General features: G+C 36.7%; 1 protein-coding gene across 1 annotated transcript in view; it reads right to left on the bottom strand.

Moving 5' to 3' along the window:
* Positions 1 to 24,131, bottom strand: part of TTC6 (tetratricopeptide repeat domain 6) — a 185,829-nt gene that overhangs the window by 26,874 nt on the left and 134,824 nt on the right. Inside the window, exons 17-24 of the mRNA XM_036452372.2 lie at positions 23,126 to 23,276; positions 19,722 to 19,804; positions 18,528 to 18,604; positions 17,951 to 18,111; positions 6,705 to 6,842; positions 5,355 to 5,504; positions 4,414 to 4,554; positions 3,046 to 3,159 (exon numbers count right to left, since the gene is read on the bottom strand). Coding sequence (XP_036308265.1) covers positions 3,046 to 3,159; positions 4,414 to 4,554; positions 5,355 to 5,504; positions 6,705 to 6,842; positions 17,951 to 18,111; positions 18,528 to 18,604; positions 19,722 to 19,804; positions 23,126 to 23,276 — 1,015 coding nt within the window. The remainder of the gene's footprint in view (positions 1 to 3,045; positions 3,160 to 4,413; positions 4,555 to 5,354; positions 5,505 to 6,704; positions 6,843 to 17,950; positions 18,112 to 18,527; positions 18,605 to 19,721; positions 19,805 to 23,125; positions 23,277 to 24,131) is intronic.

Here is a 24,131-nt window from a genome sequence, read left to right as displayed (position 1 = left end):
AAGGAAGCGCTTACAACCTGGATTCAACTCTTGAGAGCCTTGCTCCATTGTCCAAGGAAAAATGTGTTAATGCCCAGAGTAGAAACCCATAGTTAGTATTTAATTTGACTTACAATTTATGGCCCTGAATGGTCATTTGTTGAATGAAAAGGGGCCCTTAGCTAAATATTTGACTGCTGCTGCATTTTAAGATGCGGGCTGCACTTCACGAGTTCTGGTGAAGCATCCCGAGCATTTCCGTTGTGATCGGGCAGAAGAGGCACACCACGCACCGCCCCCATGCAGCAGTTCCCCCACAGAACTGCCCACATTAAAGCAGAGCACTTGTCATTGGACATTTAAGTTCTTTTTAGTATGTGATTGTTTTTCTCCCAGAAACCTAAGCTTTCTGGAGGCAGAGCTTATCCTTATTTTTCACCATCACAATATCAGTAAGTAGCACTGTGCCTGCACATAGTAGGCGTCAATAACTGATTGTTGAGAGAATAAATCATAAATCAATGTAAATGGGTCTTAATATAACAAAGAAGCCTGTTGGAAAATTACTTAGATATATTAGGTTGTTGTTGTTTTTTTGTTTTTTGTTTTTAAGACATTCATCTCACTTGAGAATTAACTCAGAGAATCTTTCTCTATTACCTTTTTATTTCATTCATTGAATAAACAATTTTTTACTGGTCATCGTTCTGCATCAGGTAACAGGACCATCCCAAATTTGAGTTGGAGCTGAATCTCTTACCTCATTTTTTGACTGAACATTTTGTCCAAAAGAGCCATATAAATTTCATCAGAAAAGGGCCAGAACTTACATGCCTATAGCACGTGCTAACTGAAAATGCAAATACATAGTATTTTGTGTTTGCTCAGTGCTGCTCTAGTATTTCATGATTAGGCACTAGTGTCTAAAAGAATTGAAGAGTTATATACATTGTGGCATAATTAATAACATACATTGCCAGGGCTGTAAAAATAATTCATAATACTTATAAAAACAAAACTAAAATGTTAGCACTTTTGCTTTTATAGAATCACAGAATGTAAAACCTTTAGGATGCCTCAAGATCCACTAGACAGGTGGATAGGTGACACAAGAAGAAACAAGAGCTATAAAATTAGTTTCATGAAGGTTAATGAGCAGGATTTGTAACATGCCTCTGCTGTTATTACTAGCTTTTTAGTCTCGGGTAAGTTACTAGCTTCAGTTTCCTCACCTGCAAAATTGGGATATCAATAATTCATCATATTGTGGCACAAATAAGTTTTGATGATATATGGATAAAACGTTTAGCCCAGTACCCCACACACAATTAGCTCTAAGTAAGTGGTAACTGTTATTACTTTTATTAAGGTAATAGGAATCAGAATTCACCTGTTCTTAATTTTTTTAAGAAACCGTATCTTAAGAGAATGTCTAAGTGCGTTTTCTCCAGAAAGATACTTGGGTTTTCTCAGTGTAGTGCTGGCAGCCATGCTGAAAAACGAGTGAAGGTAGACTTGAAGGGAGGAGGTAGAGAAAAAGGGAGGAGGCGACACTGTTAAATGGCATCCGTTCCTTGTGCTGGAGGTCAAATGTTTTCACAAAGCCACTTACAGCCTGTTAGCCAGAAACAAACAAACCTGTGAACAGCAGCACAGGCCTGTACTCCCTTGTGTGACTTGGATGTGTTTCTAACCTCTCCCACATTCCATGTCCTCATCTGCAAAATGAGTGTCTGGACAAAATGGGTTGGGTACAAGGCAGCTCCAAAATCGCCAAGATAACTTTTCCTAGTAGGTAGGTGTCTATGTAGGTAGGTTTTTCACTTTCTTTATTCAGAGTGTGGGGCTCCCATTACTTATCAGAGCCAACAAAAATGGGAGTTCCCTGCCCCCACCCAGCCCATTGTTTATGGCTTCAGAGTTACCCAGAAAAGGCAGGAATGGAGGTGGGGAGGAAGTCATCAAAGATACCTGCAGTGCAGGTTACTCTGATAAATGAGCCCTTAATTAGTCCTATAATCTTAACAACCCCTTTGTTAAAAATTATTCATTTATCAGTGGTTTTGGAGGAAACCTGACCCTCTGGTTACCAGGAATTCTACAGACTTTGAGAAACAATGTTTCTCAACTTCCTTCCATAGCAAATAAATTTCAAAATCTCTAAATGTTTGAAACAGATTTGACTGCCCATGTTTCCAGGACATCGGTGAGCATGTCCAACAGCTGGCATGTGACCTCGGCTACCGAAGGAATGCCTCAGTGGCTGTGGACCTGGATAGAAATAAGGAGGGGAGACAAAAGGACAACAGAGGAAGAGAAACCAGGGGAGGGGACATAACACTAAGAAGACCACAGACCAGCTGCTGCCCAGTGAGGAATCTTGACTGGAAAAAAGACCAAACAGACAAAGAAACGGAGGAAGAGGAGAAAGATTAGAAAAATCTAAAAAAATGGCTTGCACAGGTAGCAATACAAGGCAAATAGGGGAAAAGAATTGCTGCAGCCATCAGCTAGGCCTGCAAAAAGCACAGCAGTACTTGTCACTGGTCACTGGTCCCCATAACTGGAAACCATCATTCAAAACTACGGCATCTGTGGCCTGAACACTGTGCAAAAAATACCTCAGCAAATTCTGAAGTAACAGTATTGCTAACAATCACTGCTTAAAAATACTGCAAACAATGTATAAGTAGAAACATTTACCCTAATGAGAATTATGTAATGTATCTTAATTTATACATGACTTTAAATGCTTTTGTAAACATTATAAAATCAATTTTTTGTGTGACACTGCTGAGATTGTGTAAGACAATTTTGTGAGCACTATAAAAATAATGTCTTTTGAAATGGTTTTTTTGGATTCTCAAGTTTTGTGTGTGTGTGTGAAATGATTTTTTTGGATTCTCAAGTTTTGTGTGTGTGTGTGTGTGTGTGTGTGTGTGTGTGCATGTGGTATGTGCATATTTTCAAAAGAATTATTTTTCAAAATTACAACAGAGATAATAAAAAATATTTTACTCGTGTTTTACGTATGTTTACAAATACTTTAACATTTGGTCATCTTACCATCTGAAGTTCGCCTATCTTGGTGTAACACAATGCTCTGTTATAAAATGCTACATAACTGTTTTTGTCCATGTTGATAGCGGTAGTTAAATCTGTAATCGCTAGCTTACAGGTCTACAAAGGAAAAAATAATTAGGTGAGAAGGGTTAGTCATAATGGACTGACATTTAATTGTAAAAAAAATTATTGATTCTATCAGACTTTTTGGAACACTCTGTGCAGCATCTGTGATATTAAGACAATCAAGCTCATCTTTCACCAAGTTAATTAAGAAAATCTCTCAGTAGGAATTATTATTGTAGTTTCTGTTACTTGCAAATAAAATTAAATATATTAAGAATTTTAATTTAGATTATTATCTTATCGCCAATGTTGAGAAAATTACACTTCTTATTGGTAAAAGAGAAGCAAGTCATGTTCCTCCAGTAAACATCCACCAGAGCATGCTTGCTTCTGTCATTCATACTGTCAGATCCCTAACCGTCATGTTTTCTACCTACACTCTCCTTTGCTTCCTCTTTGATGCTTCTCTAATACCTTATGTCATCCGTTTCTATAGATAGTAATTTTCATGGAATTAATACATAATACAAGGTCTTACTTTCGCTTTAAGGCATTATTTGCAAAATATTTCATATGAAATAGCTACAAAAAAGGTTCAGAAAAGAAAAGTAAGAAAAATAAAGTATTCCATGAAGCATTGGATATCAGTGCTACTACTCACACCTTTTGACCTACTAACTTCTCTTTAGGAATAAACTATAAATTCAAGCAATGACTCGGTTCTCAGTGTGTATACTAGTAACTGTAATGTGTAAAATAGTGAAAAAAATTAAAAACTCAAATGTCCAACAATCAAGTGATAAAAAATAAACTATGATAGAATATTCTTCAGTCATTGAAAATGGTATCCTCAAAGGTTAAGTGTGAGAAGCAGGGCACAATACAAATTAGATAAGTAGCATAATCCCACTTTGGAAAATATATTCCATATATTATTAGAATAAAAAAAGACAATGCAAATACATCAAATGCTCTCAGAAATCTTCAGTTGGTGGTGAGATAATAGGTGACTTTAGTCTTCTTTATTCCCTCTTTGTATTTCCAAATTCTTTACAATGAATAATATGTTACTTTCTAAATAATGTGTTATTTAAAATGTAAATGTCCAAAAACAAAAAACAAAAAAAAACCCCACTATTTTGTAAGCCTTTTGATGTACTGTGGAAGTGTAAGGTGTCCCATGCAGCTTTGCCCTTAACACTGTGCTGATACTTAGTTCAAGAATTAAAAAAAGGAAGTGCGTCCCTACTGGCATCTAAGCATCACTCACTCTGTTTTCTGTAAACAAGACAGGAAGTCACCTACCCTGTTGTGGTATTTGAGAACACCTCTGTAGATGTAAGCTCGCACACTCTGAGGATAAATTTTGATGGCCTCGTTACAGTTCAAGATTGCTTTGGAGTATCTGCCTTTCAACCCATAGAAGGCTACTCGGTTTAAATATGCCTTTTCAGAGAAAGAGAAGAGGAAAACAGGAATGTGTGTTATAGTGAAAGCATTAATTATACCAAAAGATAGGATACTTTGAACAAATCTATACCACCCAAAGATGTTATAAAATGTAGGATTTTTCCAAACATACAGAATAATTGAAATAGTACAATGAACATCCATATACCTACCACTTAGATTAAATAATTATTAATATATTTGCAATATTTATTGCATCAACTTTTCCCTGAACTATTAAAAAATATGTTATAGACATTGTGACAATTCACCACAGCTCTCCAGTATGCATCTCTTCTGAAGAAGACATTTTTTTTGTACAACCACACTACCATAATAAGAACATTAATAGTATTTCACTAAAAAGATTTAATATTTGTTCCATATTTAAAATTTATAGACTTTTAAAATCAGGATCCAATAAAACTTCATTTATTAAATTTTGTGTTATCTGTTTAGTCTCTTAAAAGTAAGAAATAAATGCAATAGCAAAACAAGATAAATAAAATTAATAATATAGTATATAAAATTATAATTAGTAATAGATACATTAAAAGGTTAACAATATTTATATACATCACAATTTATAAAACACTTACATATGTAATATTCCTATTGGAGATAATATTTTTAGTTCAAAGGGAAAAACAGATATATGCATTATTAAAACAATTATATGAAAAGTAAGTATAAGTAATCAATTGTTGCTACTAATAACAATGGCATATGAAGGATTTAATAGTTTTAGCAAATCTATAACAACTTCTCTAAATCACCAGAACTGTTCATTTAAATACCTCATAATGCTGTGGATTGAACGTAATTGCACGGTTAAAATCCAGGATTGAGCTATCCCTCTGGAGTTTTATTTTACAAAGCCCTCGTTGGTGGAAGCCTTCTGCAAAACTGGGATTTATTTTCACAGCTTTGCTAAAATAATCAAAAGCCTAGAAGAGCATATTGTTACAACACAAATGGTTTAATAAGCAGAATTTGTTAATTTATAATGCTAATAAATTATAGTATAGCTGCTATTGAAAGTTTTCCATCTTTTTCTGGTCATTTTAAATACATTTTTCCCAGTGAAACTTGTGGAGCAAACAGAAGTAATACTTATTAACTAGTCAGGTTTAGTATTATAATTTACTAGCCCCTTATTCCCAGATTAATGTTCACATAGTCCACGTTGTTAGATTTCAATAATTTTGCGTGTAAATTTAATCATTATTCTTCATATTGTGTTCCTTCAAAGAAGTCACAACCAGCACACTTGTTTTCCAGGAGGGCCCAAACATTTCATAGCAGATGCATAGCTATGAAATTTGAGAATGATAGAACTCCAAATTTTCCCCAACATAGTAGAGCAAAGTTAGTTTTAATGCTGGTTGAAAGGGTTAAAATCATGGAAAAAAATTGTAATTAATCTTATTAGAATTTCTTAATAGAACAATTAATCAGGTGCAACTCTGTTTCAAGGTTTGAGATGCAAATTTTAGACACTGTCCACTCCTATGAATATAAGGATAGGAATGGTGTGTGTGTGTGTGTGTGTGTGTGTGTAAAGATACAGTTGTGAAATATTCAACATTAGCCATTAGAAAATAACACTTATTTTACATATTGGACAATTTTGAAATGGAGACTTCTGTAAAATAGCCAAATATTAGATAAGTATGTAAATATTGACTCAACTGGTTTTCAATGATATCCTGGCTATCTAAGTAACCAGTTTCAATCTTTGAATTTTTAGTCATCATTAAGAGAAATTAGTGTGCTAATATTTTCCATTTATTCTACATTAGAATGAATCACTCAATTTAAAGTACTTAAATTTAATAGGTAAATTTATATTAATGTGATGAAATTATTTTGCTATAATAATTTCTTACAGTTAGATTGTTTGGGTGAAAAACATACATTAGTCTTTACAATACTATTGACAAATAAGCATCAAATAAAACAAACATGTTGGGTAAATAAAACAATGCAGTAGGTGTTGCAGGATGCATATTGTCTGTAACAAGCCACGCCTTATAAGAAGCATTGGTCTACTGTATTGGTCACTTCCTGTAGAAGTAACCTTCAGAAATAGAACTAAATGCAATCATTTTCTAAAAGTAAGCTAAGTTCCTAAATATATAAAATACCGTTTGGAAGTTGCCTTCATCCATGTAACAAAGACCCAAGTTATACAGACAGTCCACTGACGCCTCTAAGGCATTCGATCCTTTCTCATTCGGATGACAACAGAGATCCAAAACCTTTTTAAACAGTCTCATAGCTTCCTACAAGGTGAAAAGAGAGAGAGGGCTGAGAATGTTTCTTTCTACTGCTTACTTAACATGACAGTAAAACCTCAAACGTTAAAAGGAATCCTGAGCACATAGCCCTCCTCACAGACAGATCTTGTCCATACACAGCAAGAAGACCATTCCCTGTCTGATCTCAGCACATCCCACAAAGTGCCTACCCTAGAGCCAGTGCTTAAGCAGGCTCTACATGAGGAGTTTAGAAACTTAGAAACTACATTTCCTAAATTATAAAGATTATTTTTTTGAAGTCTTAAATTAAACTTAAAGTTGTAGACTAATTTATGACCAATTTCCTATAATTTTCCTGAAAGGAATACTGGGCAGCTTTTAGGTAGTAGAAAATCTCCAATGATAATATCTAATGTGATTTTAACCAACCTTTGTTTTGTCCTGCTGTGCTGTTAATAGAGTTTCATTGACATCAGAAAATAACATAAAAAATAACCCATTTAAACTAATCAAAATACTTGAAAGGCTTTAATGAAAAATATTCAAATTTTCAGATAGAAATGTCTTTCAAATTAGCTAATTGCAGTACATCTATATAGAAACAAAAAAAACCTGTGACCTTTTAGCCCATTTTCTTAATTCTATTACATTGCAAAAGAAATAATGAGCTTTAATTTGGATATGCTAAGTGCTCATTTAAAAATTTTAGCATTTTCTCCACATGTTTATATCCCACCACAGCATCCATTTTTCCATCCCTACTCTTAGCACTTGACCTAGACATAAGAAAAATCATCACCTCAATTTCCTCCTTTTAACTTTTCATGTATCTATCCCTTTCTTCATTTCCATCTTTTTCTCTTCTGTCTTGGAATAATTTCCTTTCTTCATCTTTTCAGATCCCATCTGCCTGACCTGAGTACAACCTGTAATGTCCTTCCTCTTTTGGATCTCTGCCCCTTCACTGTCTCCGTGAGTCCATAAAACTTCCTTCTCATTTAAATGTAAAAGAATACATCTTCACCTCCTCCTGCTTTCTCCTTTAGCTCAGCGTTTTTCAACCGCTGTTCCGCGGCACACTAGTGTGCCACGAGATGTTGCCTGGTGTGCCGTAGGTGCAGACAAGACAAGAATTTTATAATTTTTCACTATTTTGTTTACTTAATATTTCATAATAAAGTAATTATAAAATACTTTCTTTGTGTTTATTTGATTCCTATTCAAGAGAATTACTTTATATATAGTCAATATAGGCACAGAGTTAAATTTTTTTAACATTTTCTAATGGTGGTGTGCCTCGTGATTTTTTTCATGAAACAAGTGTGCCTTTGCCCAAAAAAGGTTGAAAAACACTGCTTTAGCTGATGTCCATTTCTCTCTCACTGCTCTGAAAAGTCTCTTCAGTAGCTCTTATGGGCTTGCAGGTAAGGCATATTTATTTACATTCTGAAAACAGCACTACAGCTGTTGTGTAGATAAACACTTGAAAGGGTGCGACACTGTTGTTATAATTCAAGCAAAATAACACCTAAGGCTGGGCATTGGGGGATAAATGGGGAAACTGTAAGGGAAGAAAGCATAGCTGGCCCGCAGATGCAGCCCTGCAGCCAAAAGTTCACAACTCAACTGTGAGTGAGCATGCAGCCTGGCTAGGAAAGGGAAGAAAACTGGTGGTAGCAGGCACTTCCTTCCGCAGGAGGAACAGAGAGCTGCTGAAAGGCATCCCAGCAGGGCGAACTTCAAATTTCAAGAGGCCAGAGAACAGTGTCCAAGTCATGCCCGTGAGCAGTGACAGTGAGCAGTGATCACAGAGTGAACAGGCTCCCAAAACTCACCGCCCATTGTCCTTGGAATTGGTTCCAGGAGTTTATTATCTGTAAACCGAGAACTGTTGCAGTAGAACTGCTGTTTCTGTGACTGATCTGGGGGGAGGGGGGGGATTAAGGGGAGGAAGGGAGGGAGCAGAGATTGGGGCAAAACCCATAGAGGTCAGGGGTGGGCAAACCCTACTCCCAAGCAGCATGTGGATACTGTCCTATGGAAGCCTCCAAGGCTCAAATCTGGGAGACCACAGATATAAAAATCTTGCGACTCATTGCCATCTACTGGAATAGTAGAAAGACCTCTTTAGAGATAAATGTGAAAACAAAGGAGGACAGCAAATGCCATGAAGAACCAGTTATGACGATGACCAGAAAGAAAATAAAAAATCCCCAGAAAGCAAACTTGAAAAAGTGCAGATTTCAAGACTGCTGTTCTGAAAATACTCTAAGAAATGCAAGAAAATACTGATAGGTAATTCAGCGCACTCAGAAAATAAATAAATAAACAAAATGAGTACTTTGCCAAAAGAAATGAAACTTTAAAAAATAATCAATCAGCCGAAACAGGTTTGGCTCAGTGGATAGAGTGTCGGTCTGTGGACTGAAAGGTCCCAGGTTCGATTCCGGTCAAGAGCATGTACATTGGTTGCAGGCACATCCCCAGTAGAGGGGTGCAGGAGGCAGCTGATCGATGTTTCTCTTTCATCGACGTTTCTAGCTCTCATTCCCTCTCCCTTCCTCTCTGTGGAAAATCAATAAAATATATTTTAAAATAATCAATCAGAAATCCTGGAAATGAAGCATGCAACTAAGATTAAAGAGTAAACTGTTGAGCATAGAAAACAGAACCAAACAATTAGAGGAAAAAATTAGTGATATCAGAACTAGGAATCAAAAAATGATGAAGAGGGGAAAGAGAGAGACCTGAGAATACAGAAAAATGAAAGAGCTCTATGAGACCTCTCTGACTCCATCAACAGAAGCAATATCGGAATCATAGACAATGTGGAAGAGGAAGAAAGGGAGCATGGAATGGAGAGTCTATTAAAACCAATAGTGGATGAGAACTTCCCAATATATGGAAAGAACTAGATCCTTGAATCCAAGAAGCAAACAGAGCGCCTAGTTACCTCAGTTGAAAGAGATCCTCTCCAAGGCACTTGATAATGAAGCTGTCAAAATTAATGACAAAGGAAAAATTCACAAAGCAGCCAGGGTAAAAAAAAAAGGAAGTGACCTACAAAGGAAACCCCATCTGATTTTATTCAACTTCTTAGCAGAAACTCTATAAACCAGAAGAGAATAGCAGCAAATATTCAAACTTCTGAAAGAAATTACCAGCTATACATACTACAATATATCCTTTAAATATGAAAGAGAAATAAAGATGTCCCCATACATACAGAAGCTGAGGCATTTTATCATTTAAAAAAACTCCATTGCAGGAAATATTCAAGAGAGTTATTCTATCTGAAACTAAAATCATAGGTTACAACACTATGAGGAAGATCACAAAAAAAAAAACTTACAGCATAAACAGAGATAATTTGTGACAACAAAAACATACAACATGCACTCATGTTGGAAAAAAACAAAACTATAGTATATGAAATTTTATTCCTTACAAATCTAATGTCAACCACACACAAAAGTCCCCAAACCAGGTCATATTGCTTTAAAATAGAGAAAACAAAAGAAATATGTATGGAACACCATCAAACAGAAACAACAGTCATAAACATACAGGAAAAGAACCAATGGAAGCACAGAGCTACCAGAAAACAAAAGATAAAATGATGATAAGAAATCCTCATCTATACTAATAAAAGCCTAGGTGGCCCTTGCAAAACACCTTCACATCATCACAAGATGGCTGCCACAAGATGGCCACCAGAGGAGGGCAGTTGTGGACGATCGGGCTGGCGGGGGATGAGGGGGGGCCACTTGGGGGTGATCGGGTTGGCAGGGGAGCAGTTAGGCATCAATCAGACCAGCAGGGGAGTGGTTAGGGGGCAATCAGGCTGGCAGGCAAAAGTGGTTAGGTGCAAACAGGCAGGCAGACAGGTGAGCTGTTAGGAGTCAGCGGTCCTGGATTGTGAGAATGATGTCCAAAACTGGCAGTCGGACATCCCCCAAAGGGTCCCAGATTGGAGAGGATGCAGGCTGGGCTGAGGGACACCGCCCCCCCCCCCTGCAAGAATTTTATGCTCTGGGCCTCTAGTACATCAATAATTACCCTAAGTGTAAGTGATCTGAGTTTACCAATAAAGAGACACAGAATAGCAGAATGGATTTAAAAACAATACCCAACCATATGCTGCCTACAAAAGATACATTTAAGCAACAAAGACAAAGATAGATTCAAAGGAAAAGGCTGGAAAATAATTCTCCAAGCAAATAACGTCCACAAAAAAAGCAGGTGGTAGATCTCAAGATAACGAGACAAATATGGACACTTTATAATGGCAGAGGGGACACTACATCAAGAAAACATAACACTTCCTAACATATGCACCCAACCAGGTAGCACCAAAATATATAAAACAACTACAGGAATAAAGAGAGAAACATATCAAAACACAATCATAGTTGGGGACCTTAATATTCCATTGACAGTTCTAAACAGATCAACCAAACAAAAAAATCTATAAAGAAATATTGGCCTTAAATGACACAGTAGACCAACTGACTTTTACAAAACATTACATCCCAGAACATCAGATTTTACATTTTTTCCACTGCACATGGAACATCTCAAGGATAGACCATATGTTGGGTCACAGAACTAACATCAACAAATTCAAAGATTGAAATTATACCAAGCATATTTTTCAGACCACAATGAATTGAAATTACAAATCCTCTGCAAAAGGGAAGTAAAGAACCTCACAAATATGTGGAAATTGAACAACATACTACTAAAAAATGACTAAATCAAAGAAGAAATAAAAGATGAGATCAAGTGATATATAGAGACAAATGAGAATGATAACATAACATATCAAAACCCTGGGATACAGCTAAAGAAGTAATAAGAGAAATTTATATCATCCCAGGCCTATCTCAAGAAGCAAGAGAAATCCCAAGTAAACAGCTTAATATTACATCTTAAAGTACTAGCAAAAGGAGAACAAAAGCAACCAAAGTCAGCAGAAGAAAGGAAATAATAAAAATTAGAGCAGAATTAAATGAAATAGAGAACAAAAAGACTATACAAAACAAATCAATATAACAAAGAGCTGGATCTTTGAAAGAATTAACAAAATTGACAAACCCCTGTCCAGACTCACTAAGGGAAAAGGTCCATGTAAACAAAATCAGAAATGAGAAGAAATCACTACAGACATCACAGATATAAAAAGGATCACACTAGAATATTATGAAAGACTTCATGCCATCAAATTCAATATCCTAAAAAAAAAAAAAATAGATGCTCCTAAAAATATATGACTTTCCTAAACTAAATCATGAAGAATGGAAAAATCTAAATAGACTAATCAGCAGTGAGAAAATTAAAACAACCATCAAAAAGCTACACACACACATACCCCTCCCTTTCCCTCAAAAAAAGTCCAGGACCTGATGGCTTTACCAGTGCATTCTCAAATTTTTCAAAGAAAAATTAAAACCTGTCCTTTTCAAACTCTTCCAAAAAAATGAAGAAAAGGCAATACTTTCTAACACATTCTACGAGGCCAATATAACCCTGATACCAACACCTGGCAAAGATAACACACACAAAATAAAACTACAAACCAATATTTCTTTTGAATACAGAAGCAAAAGTCCTAAACAAAATACTAGCAACTTAAATACAATAGCATATCCAAAAAATAATATATCACAAGGAAGTGGAATTCATTCCACAGGCACAAAGATGGTTCGACATTTGCACATCAATCAACATAATACACACTAACCAAAGAAAGGATAGAAATCATATTATTATCTTATCAATAAAAAATTGATAAGATACAATATCCATTTATGATTAAAACACTCAATAAAATAGGAATAGAAGGAAAGTGCCTCAACATAATAAAGGTCATATATGATAAACTATCATAATCAATGGCGAAAGCCTTTCCCCCAAGATCAGGAACAAGACAAAGATGTCCACTCTAACCAAGCTTATTCAACATAACGCTGTGAGTCCTGGCCAGAGTAGAAAGGCAAAAGAAAGAAAGAAAGGCATTCAAATAGAGAAGGAAGAAGTCAAACTGTCACTTTTTGTGGGTGATTCTGTAAAAAGAAAAAACCCTAAAGACTCCAGGAAAAAACTATTAGAAACAATAAACAAATACAGTCAAGTTGCAGGATACAACATCAAGGTGCAAAAATTCATTGCCTTCCTGCATAATAACAACAAAACTTCAGAAAAGAAATTTAAAAAATTGTTTTGCAATTGCAACCAAAAGAATAAAACACATAAAAATAAACTTAGCAAAGAATGTTAAAGATCTATATAATAAAAATTACAAAGCATTATTAAAAGAGATTGAAAAAGATACAACAAAATGGAAAAATATTCCGTGTTCATGGATTGAGAGCATCAACATAGCTAAAATGGCCATATTACCAAAGCAATATACAGATTTAATACAATCCCCATAAAAACCCCAATGCCATTTTTTAAAGAAATAGAACAAGAAATCATCATATTTGTATGGAACCACAGAAGACCCTGAATAACCAAAGCAATACTGAGAGGTATCATGCTACCCAAGTTCAAATTATACTGCAGAGTTATGATAATCAAAACATCATGGTATTGTCAGTAAAACAGATACACAGGTCAATGCAACAGAATAGAGAGCCCAGCTATAAAATCACATGTATATGGACAGATAATTTTTTACAAAGGACCTAGAAACACTTAATGGAGTAAAGACAGTCTCTTCAATAAATAGTGCTGGGAAAACTGGAAAGCTACATGCAAACAAATGAAACTGGGTGACTCTTTGTCCCCATGTACAAAAATTAATTCAAAATGGATCAGAGAACTAAATATAAGACTCAAAACAATAAGTTGCATAAAAGAAAATATAGGTACCAAAGTTATGGACCTGGGTCACAGAGAACATTTTATGAACATGACCTCAAGGGCAAGGGAAGTAAAGGAAAAAATAAATGAATGGGACTATATCAAACTAAAAAGATTCTGCACAGCAAGAGAAACTGTCAAAACAAAGAAGCAGCCAACCAGATGGGAGTTAACGTTCCCAAACAGTAGCTCTGACAAAAGTTTAATTTCCAAAATATATAAAGAACTCATAAAACTCAACACCAAACATACAACCCAATCAAAAAGTGGGCAGAGGACATGAAAATACACCTCTCTTAAGAAGACATATGAACAGCCAATAGATATATGAAAAGATATTCAACCTCACCGGCAACCAGGGAAATGCAAATCAAAACAATGATGAGATACCACCTTACACCTGTTAGACTGGCCATTATCAACAAGACAAGCAACAAGTGTTGGAGAGGTTGTGGGAAAAAGGAAACCCTCATTCACTACTGATGGGAATGTAGACTGATACAACCACTATGGAAAGCAATCTGGCGATTCCTCAAAAAATTAAGAATATTGCCATATGACCCAGCAATCCCATTCCTGGGTATATATTTGAAAAACTCAAAATCATGTATTCGCAAAGATATATATACACCCCTATGTTCATTGCAGCTTTATTCATGGTGGCCAAGACAAGGAAACAACCAAAGTGTCCCATGATATAGAAGATGTGGTTTGTATACACAATGGAATACTACTCAGCCAAAGAAAGGATGAAAAAGCACCATTTGCAACAACATGGATGGACATTGAGAACATTATACTAAATTAAATAAGTCAGTCAGAAAAAGCTAAGAACCAAATGATTTCACTCATATGTGGGATATAAAACTGAAACTCATGAACACAAACAGCAGTGCGGTGGTTGTCAGAGGGAAGGGATGGGGGGTGAAGGGGTTCTAATATAAGGTGACAGAAGATTTGACTTTGGGTGGTGGGCACATAATGCAGTACACCAATCTTATAACATAGAAACCCACATAGGAAACCTATATGTTCATATTGACCAATGTCACTTCAATCAATTTAATAAATAAAATAAATATGTTCTGACTAGAGTAATGACCATAAAAATCAAAAAAGGAAGTTAGGTTGAGAGATATTTAGAATATAGAGCCACAAATTGAAAGAATATATGCATCAAACATATAGCCATACCGAAACCGGTTTGGCTCAGTGGTAGAGCGTCGGTCTGCGGACTGAAAGGTCCCAGGTTTGATTCCGATCAAGGGCATGTACATTGGTTGCGGGCACATCCCCAGTAGGGGGTGTGCAAGAGGCAGCTGGTCGATGTTTCTTTCTCATCGATGTTTCTAGCTCTCTATCTCTCTCTCCTCCTCTCTGTAAAAAATCAATAAAATATATATATTTTTAAAAAACAATCTATAGCCAACCAAGAATTAATAACAGAATTTAGTTTTTAAATGCCCAAAATTTATAGGAAAAAGACAAAAATTGTGTATAGGAAATTGATAGACTAGGAAATATGAATGCCTAATAAACATATATAAAAAAGTTCAATCTGTGCTCAAACTGAGGAATGTGAATTAAGAACACAAGGAGTGGTCTTTCTCCTCCAAATTGACAAAAATGAAACTTAACAACACCAATTATTGTAGAAAATGCAGATTAGCAGGACCTTCATACTGCAGTTGGGAGAATAAACTGATACAATCCTATGGAACAATGGATCATAAGCTTGAAAGTTAGGCATTCACATTCTCTACACACCAGCAATTCCATTCCTGAGAAACCCTGGAAAACTACTCCATGTGTTAACAGAAGACAGGAAAGAGAATACTTTTAGTAACCCTACTTTTTTGTTGTTTTTGTTAATCCTCACCAAGGATATCTTTCTATTGATTTTTAGAGAGAGTAGAAGGGAGGAGGATAGACAGAAACATTGAATGAGAGAAACAACTATTGGTTGCCTCTTACAGTTGCCCCAACCACAGCCCTGTAAGAACTGGCAACCAGGTATGTGTGCCTTTGACTGGAATCAAACCAGGGACCCTTCAGTCTTAGGGCCTATGCTCTATCCACTGAGCCAAACTGGTTAGGGCAGCCCTACTCTTAGGAGAAAAAATAATAAAAGGAAACAACCTAAATGTTAATTAGCAAAAGAATCCTATCCTATCTACCGTGTTTCCCCGAAAATAAAACATCCTCCAAAAATAAGACCTACTTATAGGTTTCCTTCTGAGTGAAATATAAGGCATCCCCCCCGAAAATAAGGTCCCCCTTAGGCTCTGTCTCAGAAACTTTGTGAAACCTAAACTGCAAGAAGTTGTGACTTGGGTGAAGAATTCATGGGAGAAAACCACTGACAGTTGCATTGCAAATGCACTGTGAGCAGGCCACCTTGACAAGAAGTACTCATTTAAAGACAGTGCTATTGCTAAACATGAGAGATTTGGTCCACTGATTCTGAAAGAAATGGAGTCACAAGAAATTCACCAGGAAATTCAGGAATTGGATTGTTATGATGATGTTCCAGAAGATGATGACATGATTGTCATTGAATAAATGAGTAAATTCTTGATACTGTAGGGTTCACAGTTTGTCTGGTTTGTGTTGACAACTACAATACTACCGTACCATATACAGGTAATAAATTTCCTTTATTTTCATTTAACAATAAATGTGTACCGTATTCTTCTTCATGGAAAAATAAGACATTCCCTGAAAATAAGACCTAGCACATCTTTGAGAGCAAAAATTAATATAAGACACTGTCTTATTTTCGGGGAAACAGGGTAATAAAAGAGTGATATGCAAATTAACCATCACTCTGCCATGCCCACCAGCCAATCAGAGAAATTATGCAAATTAACCCCAACTAAGATGGCTGTAGCCACAGAGAGCAGAAGGGAAGCTTGGGTTTCCCCAGCAATGGAGGAGGCCAAGCTTTCTGCCTGCCCTTGCTGGCCTAGGCCTCCACTCAAGGGTACAAAGTTTCAATTATAGAAGGTAAACAAATCCAAACAGAAATGGCAGCAGCCATGGAGCAAGCAGAAACTTGACTTGACTCCACCACAGGCTACAAAATATCAACTGTAGAAGATAAATAAACCCCAGATACTAGGACTTCCGCTTGGGTCGCCAGGGAATATGGCTGGTCTGCAAACTACCACAGGCCCCTCACCCAGGCTGCACTATGCCCCAAGAAAACCCCCACCCTGATCAGGGACATCCTTCAGGGCAAACCAGCAGGCCCCCACCCTTGAACCAGGCCTCTATCCTATCTAATAAAAGAGTAATATGCAGATTGACCATCACTCCAACACACAAAATTGCTGTCCCCATGTGGTCAAAGATCCTGTCCCCATGTAGACACAAGATGGCCACCACAAGATGGCCAGCAGGGCTGGGCGGTTGAAAGGGACCAGGCTGGCAGAGGAAGGAAGTTGGGGGTGACTGGACATGCAAGGAAGGGCAGTTAGGGGTCACCAGGCCTACAGAGGACAGCAGTTAGGGGTAATCAGGACTGCAGGGGATGGCAGTTAGGGGCATACAGGCTGGCATGGGAGCAGTTAGGCATCAATCAGACTGGCAGGAAAGTGGTTAGGGGTGATCAGGCTGGCAGGCAGAAGAGGTTAGGGGCAATCAGGAAGGCAGGCAGGCAAGCAGTTGGGAGCCAGCAGTCCTGGATTGTGAGAGGGATGTCTGACTGCTGTTTAGGCCAGATCCCACTAGTCCGAGATTGGAGAGGTGCAGGCCTCCCCCACCCCATGCACAAATTTCATGCACCAGGCCTCTAGTATAATATAAGGCTAATATGCAAATTTACTGAACAGAGAAATGACTGGTCGCTATGATGTGCACTGACCACCAGGGGACAGACACTCAATGCAAGAGCTGCCCCTGGTCAGTGCACTCCCATAGGGGGAATGACACTTAGCCAGAAGCCCTGAGCTGGGTTCACAGCTGATGAGCACAGCGGCAGTGGAGGGAGCCTCTTCCACCTCCACAGCAGCCCTAAGGATGTCCAACTGACAGCGTAGGTCCATCAGTAGGACATCCCCCGAAGGCTCCTGGACTGTGAGAGGATGCAGGCCAGGCTGAGGGACAACCCCCGGCCCCCCAAGTGCACAAATTTCATGCACTGGGTCTCTAGTCAATTTCATGCACTGGGTCTCTAGTTTTATAAAAGATATGCAAGCAGTCATTCTAAGCAAAATATTAAAATTCCATTAATAGCATAGTAAGCATTATTCAAGACTTTATACCTTGTTTCTCTTTGCCTTCATTTGGGTTTTTGCTAATAGAATAATCATGTTGATCTCAGGCTTATTCAAAGTGGCCCCATCCAACACCTGAATGGCCGCCTCATGGTTTTCACAAAATGAATAAATGAGTGCTTGCTGTATAGGACTCAACTCAATGAGACCTAAAATAAAAGGAAAGCTTATCAATACATTGACCAAGAATCTAGGATTTAGAATACATATAATATTTTGATCAATGATCTATCTTTTAATATGAATTAACAAATCAATATGATACTAAAATCTATTTTCCATCAACGAACAGTAAGACATTTCAACAAAAACAAAAAACAAAATAAAAATGTAAGCCTGGTATTTCCTATAATAACCTCTCTCACAAAATTCACTGTTTTGAAGCATTTTACTATTGATTATATGCAAATGAAATGGAACTTTTAAAGCTTTAAAAGTCTAACTTAGATTTTCAAGTGAATTCTTCAAGCTATCTATGCATAGCTTTTGCAAATACCATAAACATTTTAAAGAAGCATTTACTTTTAAGTTGAGGCCATTATAATTTTACATTAATTATATTTACCTTTGTTCATTTCTGCTACTTGGTAAATAGTGAACTTTGCAAGATCATAACATTTCATCCTAAGAAGATATTGTCCTCTGGAAGAAATAATGCCCTTTTAATTCTAAGCTTGAAAATTTTTTCCACAACAAAGTTTCTTATAACCAGTTACTTGTAATTTTGTAATTATAATACATATACGTATACTTACATATGTATGATAAAAACAATGTGAAAATTATAAACATTTTATATTGTCTAAATGAACCAACTAGCTTGGAGATGTGATGAGAAAACAATTTAGGAGATATGAAGCTGAAAAAAGAAAAAGCTCAAATCTTTTTGCAATTACTGTATTTAAAATGTTAAACTCTGCCGAAGCTGGTTTGGCTCAGTGGTAGAGCGTCGGTCTGCGGACTGAAAGGTCCCAGGTTCAATTCCGGTCAAGGGCATGTACATTGGTTGCAGGCACATCCCCGGTAGGGGGTGTGCAGGAGGCAGCTGGTCAATGTTTCTCTCTCATCGATGTTTCTAGCTCTCTCTCTCTCTCCTTTCCTCTTTGTAAAATATCAATAAAATATATTTTAAAATGTTAAACTCTATTGCTAAGAAATTAATTTAAAAAATGAACACAGTTCAAGTACAGAAAAGTGGAAAAGTATTACATAAATTGTTAAAATGTGGTCCAAGGGTTTAAAAACAAAGCAAGCCCTTATCAGAAAGCATTATTCTATTCCATTTTCCTATATCTATATGTCCATTTCCTGAGTTAGAGACAATAACATTTTTTTGTGATAACTCATAATGTTCAATGAGTCTCTTTAGAGAAAACTCTATGGCATTTGAAATACAATTCAATGTGTCACTTTTTCCCCCCACTGAATTAGCTGAGGTTCACATTTGGTACCTCTGTGGACATAATCAAATAATTGCTCAAAATACTATTTTACTTTCATGAGCCCCGGTGATAATTGCATAACCAGTAATGTAGAGAGGCCTGAAATAATTTAAAACATGAAATGGTTGTGTTTTGATGAAAGGATAGAGCAAAGGGAAAGATATGGCTATCTTATAACTTTTCTTCAAGCTTAACAAAATCAATAGCTATATCTGACTTGATGTTTGGGTCTTGGCCGCCGCTGAAAGATTAAATGTAAAAGAAGATCACTGGAAAGATCAAGAGAGGACGTGAAGATGTGATTTCTATGCCAATACCTTATTATATATAACTCGATTCGATCCGGCTGAAGGTGGATAGCACGAGTTATCTCTCTTACTGCCTTTTGCAATTTATGCACCTGTTGATTGATAAACAGAAACTTAGCTCATAATAACACTCCTTTCTGGTGTTTATTCCATGCCATTCTTCAATACAGAAGTTTTGCAGAAACATTTCCTAATACATGTTTTTCTTAAAAATTATCATAGCAGCCCAGCCAGTATGGCTCAGTGGTTGAGCACCAACCCATGAACCAGGAGGTCATGGTTTGATTCCTGATCAGGGCACATGCCCAGTTGCACATGAACAAAAGATATAAGTATATTGCATTTGGTAAGGCCCATGCAGTAGGCAACTGATCAATTATTCTCTCTTATCGTTGATGTTTCTTTCTCTCCTTCTCCCTTCCTTCTTCTGAAATCAATGAAAACATTTTTTTTTAAGAGTTATCATGGTAAATGGGATACAAAGAAATAAAAAGAAAAGTTTGTAATGCAGTGTTTTGGTTTTTAAAAATAAGATACCTTTAATTTTGAAGAATTTTTACACATACCTACATATATAATTTTATATAAATGTAATTATATCATATATTTTGGGTTGTTTTCCTTTTTTTTGTTTTGTTTTGTTTATCTTTTCAGTCCCCCCCCCCCTCCTCATCTATAACACCTTTTGCACCAAACTTTATTCATGTAAAGGAGGGTAAAATTGAAAGTAAAAGTCAATTCCATTTAAAAATTAGGGGGAACAAAGAGGCTTTCACTTAAAATTAGTAAGTAAATTAATAAATAAAACAAAATAAAAGAACAAGAAAAAAGGTGGCTGTTTAAAATCAATATAGACATTCTAAACATTGATTATTTCCTTAATGCTGGTCACAGAAGCATAATCTGATTTGTACAAATTTAGTGACAAAAACTTATTATCACTGGGAATATTATGAAAGGAGTTCCACAGAAAGCCCAGCAAAATGAATCTGGACAAGCAATGGCTCCTCTACTGCACTGACATGGTGATGCCAAAAGGAGAATGCACTCATTTGTGCATGGAAGCAGAAATTGTCCAACTGTTTGGAGGAAAGGATAAGTGGGGTCAAAAGAGGGAACCGGAAAGGAGAGAGTTTGAGATGTATTTAAATTAACTGGAGAATTTCTGTGGGACTTCAGGCCTGCTGCTTCTCGTGCTGACCCTGCTCAGGTTGGTGTAAGTATTAAATCATCTATTCATATGTCTGCTCCACCCGTAAATATTTATACATTGAAACCCTGGTTGGGAAACATGGAGGCTCACTCTCTGATCTTTATAAGCTGACCTGGGGTTGGACTTCTCCAGACAGCCTTAGATTTGCTTCTCCCTGGAGGCTGAGCGCACACAGTAGGCATATGTGTTCTTCTATATGCAAACGGTTTGATTTGTGAATGTTTTATTTACATTGAATTATATTGTACATACTTTATACTCTTTTATGAATCTTGTTTTTCTTATACAGTCAGCTGATATTCTGTTTTAAGTTAAATTTATTGGTGTAACATTGGTTAATAGCATTATAAAGGTTTCAAGCGTACAATTCTATAGGACATCATCAGTATATGAGGTCATCACATGCTTACTACCCAAACCTAGTCGTCTTCTTACACCATATGATATAGTTCTAGTTGTTTTTTTTTTTTGTTTGTTTGTTTGTTTTTGTGTTAAATATATTTTATTGATTTTTTACAGAGAAGAAAGGAGAGGGATAGAGAGCTAGAAACATCGATGAGAGAGAGGCATCGATCAGCCGCCTTCAGCACACCTCCCACCGGGGATGTGCCCCCAACCACAGTACATCCCTTGACTGGAATTGAACCCGGGACCCTTCAGTCCGCAGGCCGACGCTCTCTCCACTGAGCCAAACTGGTCTCGGCTAGTTGTTTTTTTATTGACTACATAACATTCTCTGTATGAATACAGCACAACTTATTCCCTACTGTGCAGAGATTTTTGCCTCCTCAGAACAATGAGTTTTTGAATGCATGTCCTTATACCCTGACATAATGCTGGGGCTTTGGTTTCTAAGTGCACTCAAAGGAAATTTCAGAAGCCTTCAGCTCCAACAACAGGTAGGCAAGCAAAAGGACCACACACCACAAGATGTCCATCCCTTTCCCAGCAGGAGTCAAGAGCAAACTTTCCCTGGGGACCACACTAACCCTAATCTGCCCTGGGCTTCACACCTCTATCATGAGGAAGGTAAGAGCTCCGAATGGGATTCTAGTCACACTGCGTCCTGAGAGGAGACGTAGACAGTGGAGACTGGAGCCTCCAGCCAAATCTCCTAGGAGAGGCAGTGTGAGGAAGAAAAAAACAAACGAAAAAACCCTACTTTAATAGTGATTTTGAAGTGGAGTTTTATGTTTGTTTTTGTGGGGTTGGTGTTCTGTTTCTGTGGCTCACCCTCACACCACAATCTTCCTAATCTGATGGAAATGAGTGTGACTAATGGATTTGGAGGAGACAAGAGCAAAAAAGTATTGAGCCAAGTCACATGGGCTGCTGCAGGCCTTTCTTTGGCTTTTGCAGGATTTGGCTTTTATTCTGAGCGCAAAGGGAAGCTATTGAAGGATTCTGGGCAAAGAAGTGAAATAATCTGGCATGTTTTAACAGGATCACTATGGCTGCTGTGTTGAAAATCCATCATAAAGGAGTAAAGAACAGAAGAAGACCAGAAGGCTACTGCAATAGTCCTAATGAGAAATGACAGGGTGTTGGTTAGTGGGGGAGTAGTGGAAAGGGATATCTATTTTGAAAGGCAGAGACAACAGTGTTTTTCTCCAGAAAGTTAATATGGTTGGAGTCAGCTAAGACTTCCTGTTTATTGTATTGTTTGAATTTGTTACATAAAGGATATGCTACATTTTTTAATTCAAATAACATATAAATCTAAACAAAATCTAAGGGAAAGCATTAGTGAGTAGGATCCCATTTTATGCATAAATTTCATTCCACAAACCCATCACACACACACACACACACACACACACACACACACACACACACACAACTGGTAGGCTCCCAAATGTTAATAGCAGTTAACTGTAAAGAATGAAATCATCAGTAGTTTTAAATTTATCTGTGACTATATACAAGTAAAAGTATCATATGCAACAAATATATGTTGCTTTTGTAATTAGGAAAAAAATGTATTTAAAAAAATGAAAGACAAAAAGTCATACCTCATCAATACAGTCTTTATAACTGGGCAATTATAGTTAACTATATCTACTTAATGTTTATGGCTTATAAATGCATTAGCCACTGCAATTATCTGAAAAAACACATTAACATGTTTTAAATTATATTGAACAAACATCCAGAAATTTAAAACTTTTTAAAAAAATCAAGGTTCTCAAACCTTAAATACCTTACTGTAAGTTTCTGCTAGACACATATAGCTTTGAATATATGAAGGATCAATTTTAATAGCCTCGGAAAAATGCCAAGTGGCGTCAATGTAGTTATCTAAATGTAGCAGATCTATGATGCCAATATTTATATAAGCCAAAGTAACAGTTCTAAAAAACAAAAAATGAGAAAGCAAAATCTTGTTAGACATTTTAATTACTACAATGAATTCTTCAATTATGAATGAACCTAATGAAATACATCTATTTATAGCAGGTTTCTTTTAATGCTTTACTAAAGCAAAGTAAGTTAACCAAACACTCTCTGTTAGAAATTATCAACACCTTTATAAAATCCTTAGCAGGGAATGAACATTTTTTGAGTTTGGGCCAGGAACAGAATTCCTGAGGTCTGACTTAGCAGTACTTTACTCTTCCTTTATTTAATCTTGATTTATCTTGAATTACAAGCTTAGTTTTCCTCAATTCAAAAGTTTCTGGGCCCTCAGCAGGTGGCTCAGTGGGTTGGAGTGTCCTCCTGTATACCAAAAGGCTGCTGATTTGATTCCCAGTTAAGGCATATACATAGGTTGCAGGTTCAATCCCCAGTCGGGGTGCAACCAACTGATGCTTCTCTTTCACATCAATGTTTCCTTTAACCATACACACAAACATATCCATCCATCCTTGGGGAAGATTTAAAAAAAAAAAAAAAGGTTTTGCCTCAGGTTCTAGTATATTCGCCATGAGAAACAATGAGAAATAATGACAGTCTCAAGGTTTGTGGTTAAATATCCTCTCCACATAGGTATTAACCCAGCTCCTTTTCTAGAGCAAATAAATGTTTTCTCTCTTAGAGTAAAACAATTTTCAGAGTAAATGACCTTAGAAATTACCTACTCAATTTCCCTGTTTCCTTATCCTACACCCCAACTTCATGGAAGCCCTGTGCCCTTACCTACAAGATGCAAAAGTTCTCATTGCCCATGTTCCAGCTTTTTGCAACTGAAACTCTTGTCTTTCCAT

This window comes from Pipistrellus kuhlii, unplaced genomic scaffold (genome assembly GCF_014108245.1).
Source record: "Pipistrellus kuhlii isolate mPipKuh1 unplaced genomic scaffold, mPipKuh1.p scaffold_m20_p_1, whole genome shotgun sequence".
Taxonomy (NCBI): Eukaryota; Metazoa; Chordata; class Mammalia; order Chiroptera; family Vespertilionidae; genus Pipistrellus; species Pipistrellus kuhlii.
Note: the sequence above shows the minus strand (reverse complement) of the source record. Positions and strands in the feature narration are given on the sequence as shown.